The 16,490-nt window shown below is 41.9% G+C and overlaps 1 protein-coding gene across 2 annotated transcripts in view; it reads left to right on the top strand.

Annotated features, from left to right (window-relative positions):
- The window catches only part of nphp4 (nephronophthisis 4), a 130,014-nt gene that overhangs the window by 44,791 nt on the left and 68,733 nt on the right, over positions 1–16,490 (top strand). For both annotated transcript variants that reach the window (XM_086107872.1, XM_086107878.1), the window contains exon 8: positions 1,570–1,705. In XM_086107872.1, coding sequence (XP_085963998.1) covers positions 1,570–1,705 — 136 coding nt within the window. The remainder of the gene's footprint in view (positions 1–1,569; positions 1,706–16,490) is intronic.

Here is a 16,490-nt window from a genome sequence, read left to right as displayed (position 1 = left end):
ATGTATTAACCTCAACGTGATGGAAAGTGTGCCTCAACCTTTGACTAGTATTATTGATTTCCTAAAGACAAAGAGCTGAGAAAGCAGCGGGAAAAAGAAAATACCAGCTGTCAGAAGCTTTTCTGCTCCTTTGTTGTCTCCAGTGATTGCCATTTTTAGGAGCAAACATTCAATGTAAAAATGATGCCTCCAAATCAGTAAACATTAGTTGTCTCGATTCAGGAAGCCTACTGTTTTGTCACATCTATGTTTCACGATCTGGCTACTCACGACAGACTAAATATTAATATTTCAAATATTTATCAACACAATAACAGATTGGCGGCCCGGGGTTCCAGTAGTTTGCGCATTGACCTCACAGTGCAGCGGTGTGCAGGGTTCGATTCCAGCTCCGGCCTCTCTGTGTGGAGTATGTATGTTCTCCCCGGGCCTGCGTGGGTTTTCTCCGGGTACTCCGGTCTCCTCCCACATTCCAAAAACATGCACGGCAGGCTGATTGAACACTCTAAATTGTCCCTAGGTGTGAGAGTGAGCGCAGATGGTTGTCCGACTATTTGTGCCCTGCGATTGGCTGGCAACTGGTCCAGGGTGTCCCCCGCCTACTGCCCGAAGACAGCTGAGATAAGCTCCAGCACCCCATGCGACCCTTGTGAGGATAAAAGGGAATTGGAAAATGGAATAACAGATTGTTAGATGCAACCATTCATGAAAAATCAAATGTGGTGGACTAGGTGCTTACAGACTGGTGGATTGCTGCAATGGGCCAACCAGCATGGTGGGGTCTCTGTATAAAATATGTCGATGAGTACTTGTCCACACACTGCCTTTGACACTAGGCAACAGTTGAAATGTGTGCTCTTTGTGGACCAGGATGCCTTTTTCTTTTTTTCAACATAGATTTTTGTGTCAGATGTTTTTCTTTAATTTGAAAGTGATGAATACCTAATCCTCAGATTATTTTGAAATGGAGCCCCCACAATTAATAATCATATAATAGTTTATTAGCAGCGGTTTTATGTGAATGAGGCTGTTATTGTCCAAATGATAGTATATAATCCACAAAGTTGATCTCATTAATCATGTCTGGTAATATTTTTCTTCACTTTGAATGTGATTAGTTAATATCCAATCCTCAGATTATTTTTTGTAATTAATTCCCACCACTAATAGTTTCAGGCAGTATTGCTTTGATATCATCCATAAAGTTGATCTCATTAGTCAGTACTGGTAATCAAATATCAGAGAATCATTAGTAAAAAATAATAATAATAAAGAAATGATGAGATCACCAAACGTTGACTTGACTCCACCTCACAATTCGCTCTCGCCTATGGAGTATGCAAACTGTGAATGGCAAATGCCACCCGCGCGCTCTACCGCTTCTTTCCCAGTGCACGCTGAGCAAACAAGAGTTAATCCTTCAACACAGTGATTTATGCCTTTAATGAGTCGGGCTGCATTCAATGAAGCGGCGGCTTGTCATTTAAATTCAGTGGTTGTGCATGATCACTCTTTTTTTTTTTTGCATTTTTGACCCCTTCATATGGGCGGGTGTGGTTATCTCCTCAGCTCAGCGTCATCATCGGGACCCCAGACGCTTGGCCTCCGCAGCAACTTGGAACTCAGGCTGATCAATCACCAAGCCATAGCGGTTATCTTCCAGCTGGAGTACGTCTTCTCTGCTCCAATTGGCCGAGAGACAATGGTAAGGAGCAGGATATAAATATAACGTACTGCACGTATGACGCACCCTTAAGGATAATACATTTGAAAATTATTTGAACAAAACTTTGCCTCACTTGACAGGTGACATTAGTCATTCAGTTACATATTCATGTCGAGTTTGGCCAATTGATCATTCATTGGTGGCTCACCTAAAATATGCTGACAGCTAATTAAATTATCTGCAAACATTTCCGTTCTGTTTTTTGCTAACCCCTTGAGCTTTTTTTTTTTTACCCACTATCGATCCAAAACGCTCTCCTGCGAACAGAAGATATACATATCAATTAGGGGATTGCCCCAAAACTGTGAACATGTCCCATTTTTCCTAAATTTATTAGCATAGGGGTGACCACACATTTTCAGCTTGGAAGCTACTTATAAAATTAAGTCAAGATAAATGTTTGGCCCACTATAAAGATGCAAACCATTTTATACCACAATATGAGTTAGCACTAAGTTCCTTGCATAACTTGATGATGCAATGATGCACAACAGGACTCTGTACGTTTTTGTGCCCAGAGCCTACTGTGATGATTTGCACAAAATGAAAATCAGACAGAGATGTTTAGTCCAAATAGGAGCTGCTGATGACGATCCTTGCAAATGATCATCGTTTACGTTGGAACAGTATCGAGACTCTAAACAACTTTGCAAACCAGTGACTTCTTCTGAGGAGCAAGTTGCAAAATTTGAAGAGAACTTTTTTCTCGTTAATCCCATGGGACAATGCCCTTTGAATGCTGCAGTCAAGGAAGTAACACATTTCTACTTGTCTACTTTGAGTTAGTTCCAAAACTGTACAGGAGCCGTCGATTTGAGCGGAACGCTATTGTCAGCATGTAGTGTCAAAATCTCATCCTCCATCCCAGACGAGTGAATATGAAACGATGTCGCAATTTTTGATGAGAGTAAATCATCATAAGTATCTTTCTGAAAAGGGTAGCACATGAATATAGAAACTGGCTCTAATTAGTGCAACTGGCATTTTAGTTCTCTAACCTTTCTCTTACCCAGCTCACTCGTCAGAGGACAGACAGTGTTTTTCAGGAAAAAAAAAGTCCTCGCATTTTATGTGGAAGTGATCGATTTTTGGATTCTTACTTGGTACAGTGCCTTTCTTAAGTTCAGCAGATATATGGTCGGCTAATCGGGCAACTCTGTTGCTTCTTTGAATTTTTCAGCTGCTGCTGTTGCTTGTTGTTGTTGTTGAGCAAACTCCAACTGGGTCCCAAAGTGGCTTCTAAAGCCGCGCCGTCCTGGGTACCTGCAGACCCAGTTGTTGGTCATTGATTGGGAACTGTTCGTAGCCCGAAGGCACGCCCAACACATTTTCCTTCACCACTGTGAAGCTTCCGAGGCTTGAACATTTGATGAAGTTATTCGATGCAGTGTTTAGGTGATGTGAATCCTTTGTGGCTTGCGTGGGAGTGGAGTATTTGTGCTGCCGTGTGGGGATGCGTTAGCATGCGGATCAACAGTCTGCTTGAGGGTGCAAATTGATAAGAGCAAGATAAGCGCTCTCTCTTGGAGATGACAACGGTGATGCCTTGGAATTTCACTCACATTCACGTGGAGTTTTGCCGGAAAACAAAATCAGCTGACTGCAAAAAAGGGTGTCATGTGTCACTCGGCTCACTTGAGAAGTGTGATGGGAGACTCTCCATGTCCCTGTGCTGTGACAAAGCTGTCACAGATGTGACATGTTGCGCCCCCCCCCCCCCCACCCTCCGCCCCTCCCACACCTCTACTTTTTTTTTAAAGGTTTAACAGGTACTGAGTTGAGGTGTGCCTTCGGGGCAGACAACAGCATTTCACGCAGCTCAAAACCCTTTTATAGTATGGCTCTGGGCTGGGTCTTATTGCCACCACTGCCTCTTCAAATATGAATCAAGGCCTTGTGAAAACGTGTTTTTAAACCTCAACATTTGACACAATCTATGTTTTGCTACTGTATCCTTGGAAATGTGCCACAGACTTTGGCAATTCACTTCGTGTTTGTATTCCGAGACTATTCGGTTCATGTCCAATTGCTTTCACAACGGTGAAGAGCGTTGGCTGCTGGCTCTATTATTTTTGAATTGTTTGTACTGTGTAGCTTTGAATGCGATGAATACAAAAGGAATACTTAAATGTCCAATGAATCTCCACCAAGGCTGACGCACGACTCGAAATATTACTCGAGATAGCTTCAGAAAAGAATGGCATGTAAATGTATTTGAAATAAAATAGATTTGATGGATGGAAGGTTAGGTTAGGTTATACAATGCCTTCTTTGTCACTGTGCAGAGCAGTACAACAAATGAAATAATGCTGTATCCTTTGGTGCTTTTATTTAAAAGAAACAATCACGTGCCATGAAAAACAAAGATTGCACACAATTATTGTTGTATGTTGCGTAGACCCCTGTAACTCGGTGTTTAAAGCACAAGAAAATCAAATACCATCCTGGGAATTGTTTGTGGAAAAAAAAGGAAAATTGAACACAATCTTTCAAAAATAATGACAACTTGACCTAACAGTTCACTACAATTATTCAACCCTTAATATGCAGCGCCATGAATAAGTTTTACCCTTTTTGCAAATGTAAATATCCGACGAGGTTTAACCCAAGTAAACATAAAATGTCTTTTTTACTGCGGTCAAAAAAAATATTTAAAGCTACTTGGCCCTGTGTGAAAAAGTAATTGCCCCCCATTTTAAATAACAATTCAGTGTGGATAATATACCTGTATATATTTTTATGTGTATGTGAATGACTCATTGCTAGTTATCGAACACACTTCTTTTCAGTTGATGCTTCTGAGGTTGGCCCAAACAGCTGTTACCTTTAAGGGCCAAGTATTTTTTTCTACACAGAGCTGGGCGGGAAGCCTTGAACAGTTTTTTTTTCCTTCATAAACAAAAATGTCCATGTTTATGACCAGTATGGTGACCTGTTTTGTTTTGTATTGTATTCCCTTCAGCGTAGCGCCATCTAGTGGATGCATAGTGCAACCGCAATCACTATTGTAGCTTCTATGCGCCTTCTAATGCTGTGTGTCCTATTTATGAAAATAGTTTTTAAAATAGGCCATTCATTGAAGGTGCGCCTTATAGTGCAGAAAATACAGTCGTTTGATAATGACTTCCTTTGCTTTCATTTTCACAGTGTTCACATGTTCACACACAAAAAAAAAAATAAGAAGAGGTTTTATCCTTCCATGTCAAAGTATAATATGTGCTCCTTGATGTCTGAATCAATGCTTTCCTCGTATTCTGACTATTAATTACGCCCCGCCATCGAGTCACACTTCATATGGCCTTATTCAAAAGGATGGCGCTTATTTCCGTCTGCCTTGCTGATGATGACACACATTAGCTCATCACTAATGGAACCCTGGATCAATGATAAACGGAGACAGGAGGGACTCTGGGCCTTTTTGTCTTTTTGCCAAGAAACTAAACTAAACTCGCCAAGTGGCGAGGAGGTGGCTGCAGTCATCCAAAATGCTCACACGGGGAATGAGTGCTTGGAGGTTAAAATTGTAGCTAACAGCGCACAGGGGCAGAAAAAAAGAAACAGGATTTTTTTTTTCTCCACAAGAAATAATGGAAATTGATCTGTTCCACGGATTTACTTCCATTTGTTTATTGTCACATAAGTGCAAAAGGTTGTTTTACATCTCGTCCAGAGTAAAACAACATTAAAAAATCATTGTGGAGTGATCACTTCCCTTTGTTGAGGAACACTCTGCTTTTGTAGTTCGACTTTGGGCTTTTAATCAATTGTACTCTTTTGAAAGGTTATATTTTGCCAAACACAAAAAAGCCAAAAATAAGGAGAGGTGATCAACTTCAGCTGAACCATTTTCTGAACCATTTTGTTTTGCTTTGCCTTCGCCTTTGCTTTTCTTTTCTTTTTTTTTCTTTTTTTTTTTTACTGCTTATTTTTGCTTTCCATTGGATGTCAAATTCCAAAGGTCATTTCTGCTGCATTTCTGTCTTTAGTGCTTCAGTGACCAGCAAGCACTAAGTTCCTTCCTTCAAAGCGTAATTGACAGCTCTCTCAAGCTCTTCTCTGACACCCAACTTGTGCGACTGAAAAGGATGGTGACAGCTTTCCATTCACAACCATGAATGAATGTGCCTGTCAAGCACGTCATATGTTCACCTTTAACCCGGACTGGATTTGAGGATTGGCACATTTCAACGACCGGGCGCAAAGGAAGTCCAACTATTATTATGTGACCTTTCAAAGTCGTCTTTATTGTGCCCTTTAACTGAGCTCTTAGATGCTGCTCGACAGGCAGAGAATGGGACTGGGAACAACATCTCCATCATTTGCTCGCTCCATAAGTCATCATTACAACACAAAACAGCATCACCAGTAGGCAGAATACCGGAGCTTTTTATTTTTTTTCATTCAGAGCAAAAACGGACGCCGTCCTATATTTCAGTCTGCTTTGATTATAAATGACAAACACCCAGTGAGCTGTTACGGTGGCAACAGAACATCATTTTAATGTAATTTGAGAATGATGTGTGCCATGAATCAGTGTCAGAAAATTGGGGGACGTGTTGTTGCAGATGTGAGGCTTCGAGGCAAGTTTAAAAAAATAATAATTAGATCAGCAAAATGTTTTTTCACAGTACGCCATGAAATGGTGTTTAAATGTGAAGGGAAATGGGGGATTCAAGGGAAATAGCGTTGGTGGTATTATTTAAAAATTGAGAAGCTTCAATTGATTGATTCATATCCAACTACCATATTTTCCGCACTATAAGGCGCACCTCAAAGCATTCAATTTTCCCTAAAGCCAACAGTGCATCCTGTAATCCGATGCGCTTTATGTATGGTGTTACACAATCTCTATATTCCCCACTGAGTTGTTTCCGTGAGTGTTCCGATGCCATCTAGTGGTGATTATTAGCAGTAACCAACTGTTACATAAGAGTGTTCTGCCCGACACTAATTGACATGTGCACTCGCCAACAGACAACTACTTTGTGAGCTCTGCGCAGCCATTATGAAATGAAGATAATACCAAAAGCATAGTTAACCACTGACCAAACGAAGGAAGAATAAAAAAAACTAACTTACAAAACCGGCGGACAAGCAAGACTTCTAAGGATAGTTAGCCTCTTGTGGATGTGAGGCCACGAGGTTTGTGTGCCTTTTTGTTGAATCGATTGCCGTCATAATTTTTGTCTTTCATTTATTGTTTTGTAATGCCATTTTTATTTTAACGGACATTTAAGTTTAATGTCCGTTTTTGTGACCAGTTCTGCATGGCTTTGCTCAATATAAATCAAGCTGTAATGTATTGTGTTTTATTCTCTTAGCGTAGCGCCATCGAGTGGATGCATAGCACAACCGCACCCATGAGTGTAGCTTCTATTCTATGCGCCTTATAATGCAGTGCACCCCATTTATGAAAACTGTTTTGAAGGTGCGCCTTATAATCCGAAGCGCCTTATAGTGTGGAAAATACGGTAATTCCATCAAGAAATCTCAGTTCAGCTAACTACATCAAATCTCTTCAAGCTTTCTTCACCCCTATTTTTCCCCCCTTCCCAAATGGCTGAGATCGACTGGTTCATCGACACACGGGCGTACGTTGGAGACGGATGCAGTGACATGGCTTGCAGCTGAGTTTATTAAAGGTGTTGGTGTACAGCTTCTCCTCTGGGCCACGTCGAATCTTGTTTGGCTTTTGATTGGCTGGCGACAGATAGATGCTGTGTAGATTGTCGTGTGTTCATGCCGCTTCTCTCCAAAAAATGTGCAGTCAGTTCTTGGTTGTGTGTGTAAACGCGTGTGTGTTTGTACGTGCAGTGATCGGGGGTGGGCGGTGGGGGATGGGGCCTGCAGGTCTTAATGATGTTTGCCGAGCGAAAAGCTTCCACACGAACATGCTCATTAAAGTGCCCTGTTTACTATTACGCTTACCCCCAAGTCCCGATCCCCATCTTTGTCCCGGTTTTCTTGACCACATACCTCACTGCATCCACTGCAAAGGCCTCTCGCCGTCGTTGACCTCACATTCAAAGAAACCCGTTCTATTTTGTGCACCTCTGATACGAAATGCCATGTAAATGTTAATTAAATGTTAATCAAACAGCTTAAGCGCGGTAATGTCATCAGGATTGGGAAGTGTTACGTTTGGTTGATTTGTGGCTCATTTCTAGGTGGTCAATCCTACCTCAAGGCACTCTTTTGTTTCCCGCTCGTACATCTAGAGGAAAAGTTGAGTTACAGGGCAAGGGAGGTTATATATACTGTATATATGCCACAGAGACAATATTGCGCCTGTCTAATTAAAATGAATGTCAGCTCTCCCCCCACTGAGGAGTACATCAATCTCCCCTCACGATAGGCCCAGAGTGAGTCGTACCCTGTCACAGTCTGCCAGCAGTGCCATCTTTCTCCAGACGGATGCGTCCCCCTAGAAGCTAGACAGACAGTGGCGATAATGTTTGCACGTCGAATGTCTGCTTTGTGCATGGTCACCGCACACCGAGGTCGCACTCTAGAGGAGCCTCAATCCCGACTCGAATGATAACGGCAGGCGTACAAAGTGGCTAGTGGCGTTTTGGAACCATTTGAGGCTTGAACATCTGTCGAAAAATCAGTTTGCACTGTTAATTGTCAATCTGCTCTCCCTCGTGCAGTTTTAAAGCGAAAGAACGTCAAAGTCCTCCTGGTGCTGCTTTCCTCTCGTTTTCGAAGTGCTTGACTAACTACTTGCGTATATGTGAATTTCCTTGCTTTTTGTAGTCTGTGTTTGTGTCATGTGAAGACTTGCACAACCTCACTACAGTCTACTTAAGTTGTAGCCATGGTATTTCCACACCAAAATGGGACCCCGGTGCACTTTGTTTAAGCGAAATCACTGACTTACTGCACCCCTTTTCCGCATTTGCGACAATGAGTCACTTGAATTAGACGTAACGTAGAACAACATCGGGTACAGGTGAAGTCATATGACCGGTACGAAATGCAACAGGCGCTCTGCACTGTGTAACTGGTAAAAAAAAGCAATACGCCGGTGACAGAAATGATACGCCGCTAACTGCCACTTGAAAACAGAATCGCAAACAGCAGTGAGCTCCAGCTTGATTGCAGTTGCAGACATAAGATATTTGACCTTCTTGTTCGGCCTAAGGATAGATAAATAGTGTATGCACAGTGATTGTGGGAGCCCTTTGGGTCTTAATAATATTGTAAGTAATATATTTGTTTGTGGGCGCGTGGGCGAGTGGTTAGCGCATCAACCTCACAGTGCAGAGGTCGTGGGTTTGATCCTGGCTCTGGCCTTCCTGTATGAAGTTTACATGTTCACCCCTTGCCTGCGTGGCTTTTCTCCGTGTACTCCGGTTTCCTCCCACATTCCAAAAACATGCATGGCAGGCTGATTGAACACACAAAAATTGGTGTGAGTGTGAGCGCGGATGGTTGTTCGTCTCTGTGTGCCCTGTGATTGGCTGGCAACCCCCGCCTATTGCCCGAAGACAGCTGGGATAGGCTCCAGCACCCCTTGCAGCCCTTGTTGTTTGTCTGTATGAAGATCAGGCCCAATGTTTACCCCACCTTTTGGCCAAAGTCAGCCGCGGTAAGCTACCGCGGTAAGCTATCCTAATAAGAACCAAAGGTACAGAAAATGAACGGCTTAAACATATTGATTTGGCAGTTGATACATGAGGGCTATAATGGGTGCGGATTTTTAAAATGGTTAAACATGCAGCGAGTTACAGTGACCCACAAACATTATTGGTGTTGCAAATTAAAAACAAAAACAAGCAAAAATAACGGGAGTTTTTAAAAATAGAAATAAAGAGTGCTTGGATGTGTAGATGGTACATCGGAATCATGTATTTGGTATAAGCGTTGCAATTTGTATATTTATATATATTTTTTTCTTAAAAGATCTTACTGGTGATTGTGGAATTTCATTATTTTTAATTCTGTATTTTAATTTTCTTCCCGTCTCAAGAAGATCCAAAACCTTGTCAAAGATGTGCATATCCTATCGAAGTGAACACATGAAATACGCCTTGCAAGTGTGTCTCCTTGGAGCTGTGATTGAAGGCAAGGTCCTCATTTTCCCAGCACACTATAGCCCTGCTGGGTTCATTTGACTACTCATGCAGATGGATGAAAATGTGAATGGTTTAGTGCTCTTAAGTTAATGATCTCGGCGCGTGTTGGCTCCCTCCCTCCAGGGCTTCTCGTTGTCGAGAGTATGAGTACAGTTGTTGGAGCTCTGGGCTGCCGCCTGCTGCCGTCTTCTGGGCTGAAATAATGACTCGAAGACCCCAACAGACATGTGGTAATAGTAATACCTGTCAGGCCAAGTCTCCCGTCAGCGCTCACATCCACCTAATTTAGGATTAATTCACGCTGTGCTCAAGGAAACCCTTCGTTGCCTCGCGCCTGAGCATTTTCTCCAGCAGAAAGCCACAGCACAGCCAAGAGTTTTTCGTACCGCAAACTTCTCTGTTAAAAAACAAAACAAAACAAAATATGCAGTCCAGCGATGGAGCTGGACTGCATATTTTAGATCGAATATTGGTGGTGCCACTTTAATTATTTAGGCTTGAGCTTGTAAATATTGGCCTTTTTATGAGTCTTCCTCCCATTTTCAGGGATAATGGAGTTTCAGCTGTGTAAGACTCAGAATTTACAGTCTGTCACCTTTGGATAATTTTCCTCCATACTCACTGTCCCCCCACCCCCTGAAGTTTCATGTATTTTATATTTTATAGTGTGGCTCCAGGTGACAGATGTGAGGTCTTCATTCCCAGCCCGACAAGTGTTTGAAATATAGTTTTTAGTTGTTTCATGATGCTGAAATATTGTTTTTCACATCTTCCAAACAAGGTTGATGGATTCTTCCCCTTGCAAGTGCTTTGCCTGTTGGAGCAATTACACATGGTGCTTCCCTGTTTTTGCCGCAGGCTGTTTCTATTCCCATTCCTCCGCCTAGTGTACTATTATAACAAGATTTCTGCTTTCTCTGCAGAGTAAACAGTAATGACTCCTTAAAAAAATATTTCTATCTATCTGTCTATCTATCGAGCTAGCTAACAAGTTAGCTAGCTAAGATAGCTCGATAGATAGCTTGCTAGCTAACAAGTTAGCTAGTGTTTTTTTCAGTGTTTTCAAACTTTTTTGAGCCAAGGCACACTTCTTTCATTGAAAAAATCTCGCGGCACACCACTAGCTGAAAATGTGAACCCCCCCGCCCCCCCGCTTATTTTACGTTTTACGTTATAGCAGCTTTAATTGGAATCAAATGAACACAAAGAAAACAGTATTTTATCATCTTTCATATTAATTGTTTCACCGTCGTCCTGCATTCATGCGTCACAAATTCACTTGTCTCTCGTCGAAACACAAGGCAATTGGCTAGCTGTTGCTGCTCCCTAGCGGTATGGGAGGGTACCACATGATTACTTTCTGGGCGAAAGACCGCACAGGCATACAAATTGGATATTTTCCCCCGGCACACCTGACAATGTCACACGGGTTGAAAAACACTGCGTTAGCTATCTATCGAGCTAGCTAGCTATCCATTTTCTGATCAGCCTATCCTCGCAAGGGTCGGTAGGTGCGCTGGAGCCTATCCCAGCTGTCTTTGGGCAGTCGGCGGTGTACACACCTGAACTGGTTGCCAGCCAATCGCAGGGCACACAGAGACGAACAACCAATTTTAAGATGCATTCCTTGCATCAACAAGTTGGGTTAAGTTTTGTAACAGCTATTAAAATTTATTCTGTTGCTTGCTCTAACACATCTTACTAGTTTACATTTTGTAATGTAATAGAAGGCACTTGCTTGAAACTCGATGAAAAAGCCTTGACTTACATGCCCCTGAATGACTAAGTCCCACTTCTGCTGTATCGTAAGAGTCAATGATGATACAACGCATAACGGCCTTGTTTTCTATTCCACTGTATTTTACTGCCACAAACATGTCATATCTGGTCTATGTCATGACATGTCATGTCAAAGCATATCTGCTATTAAAACCCAATGACACTTGCCCAGTAATTTTGTGAATGTGTTCGACCCTTCACGGCCTCACGTGCGTGCATCGATGGACTCCCACCTACAGTCCATTTGGTCGATCAAAATGCCATTAAACACCACCTCCGCCCGCACAACTTCTCATTGTCATCCTCCAGCCTTTTGTGTATGACTAAACATGGACTGTGTGCGCATGGATTACATGCCCGCGTGTGAATTTCACCTCGTTTTGGAATGAAACTCTTATCCCCGATTGTTTACTGAAACCACAACGAAAGGAGTCCCAGTGCGATTCTTTTAATCCTGTTGTTTCATACCCCGAGCTCTCTGACGTTTACGCAGTTCATATGTAGATCACATCATTCCCCGGTACAAAAACTCGGCGTTGAAATGGATAGCGGATTCGTGACGCTATGGGCTTTTCTTCTCAAAGGGAAGAATATCCCTTTTTTTCCCACATTGTCTTTTCCTTTCCATGTGGCTACGCTGCTTTTGAAAGATCCCTCCACTTGATCATGAATAAATCATTCATTGCTTGATCTCAGTCACAGATGTACATGTAATGCATGGTTAAAGGATATGTAGCATTGGTGGAAAATGTTCAGATTAACTCGACGTGCCTTATTCCCCTTCGTATTCTCACTTACATTCTCTGCGCAAAGTGTCGAACAAGAAGCTATTCTGTCACCCTGACCATCGGGATACTGAACGTGTGCACCAAGTGTCGGACAGATAAAAAGCTCTCACTGTCTCTCTCTCTCCGTCTCTCTCTCTCTCTCTCCAAGGCTGTAGGCATCCATGTAGATAGAGCCCCCAATTGCCGCTTTGTCTCTCTGATTCTCTTAGAGCTCAGCAAGCATTTCTGCCCCCGAATCACTCCCACGCAGCACCGTATTCATTGAATAATACAAGAAGAACGTTTGCTCATGTGCTAGACGGTCACGTTGCTCTTGCTTTCCTTTCTGCTATGCTTGAAACATGTGGAGCACAATTGGGGCTCCTTAGGATTTTTCATACAGTATCACAACATTTCCGAACTGGAACATTTAAAAAACAAAACAACAATGACATTGAAAAGATGCATGTGGAATGTTTTGTCTCGCGTGTGGTTTTAATCCTATACAAAGTTATTGAATAACATCACCGCGTACTGCTTTTATGGCTTCTCTATAATTCTGCCCTTCAAATTCAGTGTGAGAGTTGTGCTTTTGCTACTAGGAGGGGGGGGGGGGGCGGTGGGGCGTCAAATTGTCGTCTGAAGTGAGCAGCCTCTCCATCGGAATTGAATATTGATCTGCAAATCACTGCTACTTAATTTGTGTGAAACACTGGAGAGTCTCATTAGATGTAAACCGACAGAATGACATCTTCGAAATCATTGCAGTGGTTCTCTAAGCCTTGAAAGAAAGACAAAAGCTTACCTGCAGTTTCCATGGAGACCCTGGAGCATCTACGTGATGACCTTTTAATGTTTGCGGACCACCTCCAACGTCTTCCTTTTGGATGGGCCTGTTCACTTACCACTTGTGGGACCCCCAAAATGAATCGGTCATATTTCAGACTTTTAATTGTTCATTGGTGTAAATGTGGAAGTAAAAAAAAAAAGTGCTGAATATACACTTTTTTTGAATGAATCAGTTTTATTGGTTTCGCATAATCTTGCTAATTAACAAATAACCATTGGTTTAAAAAAAAAGCTCCTTGTTTGAAGTTTGATTGCGTCGTGTTCCTGATATATAGTCGTAATTTATTTTTTATTTAGGCTCGTTGTGTTTTATATTGCACAGAATAGATAACAGAAATCCTTAAAGGGCAGGTCGAGTTAATAACTAAAACGGATCAAACAGATCCGTTTTTGTCTATCTCCCTGAGATAGACAAAAACGGATGTATTTTTGTGCGTAATTCATCTGCACAAACACAATTATCAATCAGATTACCGTGGTTAAAATAGTGGAGGTGCATAGAAGATATTGGAAAGAACATTTTATCCAAAGGTATGAGTGGAAAATAAAAAAGCATAGTTTCTAAACGTTGGCTAAGACTTCTCTTGGCAGCTTATTCCACTTGTGTGGAATAAGTTTATACTGACAAAACCAAAAAATGGTAATGTCTCCCGTTTTTCTGTGACTGACAATAGAAAATGCTTCTCATCAGCTTGTCTAAACATTCTTATGTGGAGAGCTGATATTATTTATCTCTTTCCACATTTGTAGTACAGCAGCACACGCTGCCATCCATCACCGGATCACAGAAGGCCTGAGTAATTGAGGCATTAAATGTTTTTTTTTGTTTGTTTGGTTGGTTGGTTTTTATTTTTTTTAATGACTGATGACCTGTAGCGTACCATTATGGGTTTCATGTGAAGAAATGGACTCAAGAGAATCGAAGGCATTGTTTGAACCGTTATGGGTTTCACTTTGTTTTGAGCAATGGCCACTATCAAGATCCTTGTGTATTCTGCGCCTTGTGTATTCTACCTTTGATTGATTAAACTTATATGAAGCTGACCAGCTTATTAATCGATTCAGCAAAAGCCCAGGGTGCCCTGTGGAGGATTTAAAGCTTTTCCCCCTTTTCTCTTTCTTTCTTTTTTCCCCAGGATTTTTTTTTTTATATATATACAAGTAGTGGTGCAAGGGCACAGACTGTAAATCACACTCATCCACAGAAAAGCTTTCCTTATATCTATGTGTGACCTGAATTTTAGGTTCCATACAGAGGGTGAAAGCAGTGACGACAGTTCAAAGAATTGTCTGCCGTCCTCATAAAGTCAAAACTGTACAATGAAGTTTTATTGGAAACTGCACACAGCTTCTTTGCTACGCTATGGGAGACTGTGGAAATGGATAGAATTACGCCAGTAAGGGCATTTGATTGTTTGTACTTGAGGTTTGGTGCAAGAGGTGAACACCTAAATTATCAAAATGTGTGCATGCATGTCGACAACTGCATGCGATGTTGTACCACACCACCCGGATTGCTGCCATTTCTAAATGTTTGCCTTTCACATCTGAGTGTGGGCTGTAGTTTCATCATGTCAATTACAGACATGCAAACACAAGGTCGAGCCATTCAAGATGTGTTAATGCAGCGCTAAAATGTGTCTGTTTTTTGGAACTAAATGTTGACTGCATTTAAAGTAAGAATTAAGTTTTTGTGTGTGTTAATTCAGGCTAAATATCAACATCACTCATTTGTCCTTGTTGGAATGAAATGACTCAGAATTGTGCTATTTAACTAAACTGGTCTTGACAATTGAGGATACGCCTGACGAGTTTAATTCTGACCGTTAGTCTCAAATTTAAGACTCATTAGTTACAGCTCATATGATGAATACTTGCGATGGTGAGTTTCATCTCCTGGTTTTGCTGTGAATCAAAGTCCATATTTTGAATCGCCACAACTGACCTGGCGATGTTGCAAATAACAGCCCATCAAAAGCACAGAAGCTTTCGCAGAGACGAAAATCCATTTCCTAGTTCAAGAAAGTGAGACAGGGCCGAAAAAAATTAAATACAGAATAGACATTACACACATCGTATTGTACAAGAGTACGTAATTTATATTAACAATGGCTTATGTTGTCAATGGATGCAATACTGAAGCTTGTGGTAAAAATATAAGCATGCCTGCCGCTCACCGGGTCCATTCACTGGCGTCGTCCGGCTTCTGAAACACTCCAGAAGCTACCCGAAGTCACTGCCCCCGAGGCGGGGGCCATAATTGTCGTACCGGGGGATCGCCAAGGCTGCGGGCTGTGGCTTCAGACACCCAAGGGTGGTGACAAACAATCCGCTGGTGGCAGCAACTCAGGCAAGTGAAACTTCAGACGCCAGAGGGTAAAGATGAGCTGCAAATAGCAGTAACTTGGAGATGCTTGATAGAATTTTTAACACAAGCTTCACTATTTTATTCATTGGTACACACTGTGTGAAATTGGAACTATGGTTAAGTATTGTTGTAAAACACAATAAATGCGCTCTGTACGTATGGCCATGAAAAAGCGTAATGGAAAAGTGACCACGCAAGGGGTTAGCGGGGCCGTTTCGGTGTGCAACTGGTACAATGGAAAAGCGACTCACTGACTATTTTGAGTGGTTTCACGGTACCTGCTTGGTTATTTGAAGACTGTGTTAGTGTAAATACAGTACTTTTTGGTCTGATACTTGTATGCCCTGAGATTGACAGATAACCAATAGTTGGTATATCCTGACCTTTGCCCGAAGTCAACTAGAAGAGGCTCCTACCTTCTGCTCACATGCTACGTTTACACTACATTCCCAGCGGCCATTTTTTTCCACTTTGGTTTCAAGGATGTCCCACTGGCTCAAAGGCACGCAGCGTGTCAGTCCGCGGTTTTGCAAGGGATGCCTGCACTGTATCTTCCCTACCGGCCTGTCACGTTCTGATGGGGTCACATATTGTCCTTTGCACTCTTCTGTCAAGGTTTTCTACAGATGAAAAGAGGACACCAGGCAGTTGCGGAGCTCATTTGTGGCCGTATGCAAAGTCTAATGAAGCACGGAGAGGCACATTTATACTGCTGATCAATAAATGTCAACAATATTACCGATACTTTTCTGTCAACAACGAATTCAGTGATGCATCTTTTCCTTGCGTACTACAGACCACCGCCAAGTTGTGATACTCCTTTTCACATATTGTATTTTTTTCCTTTTAATTCAAATTTGGGAAGCTGGATACTCACAGAAATTTGTGTGGTGTATCAAATTTATAAGAAATTAGATTTTACC

The sequence above is a fragment of the Hippocampus guttulatus genome, chromosome 1, assembly GCF_054856545.1.
Source record: "Hippocampus guttulatus isolate MCC_2025c chromosome 1, RoL_Hgut_1.0, whole genome shotgun sequence".
NCBI lineage: Eukaryota > Metazoa > Chordata > Actinopteri > Syngnathiformes > Syngnathidae > Hippocampus > Hippocampus guttulatus.
The sequence above is the reverse complement of the archived record's forward strand: the minus strand, read 5'-3'. Positions and strand labels throughout refer to the sequence as shown.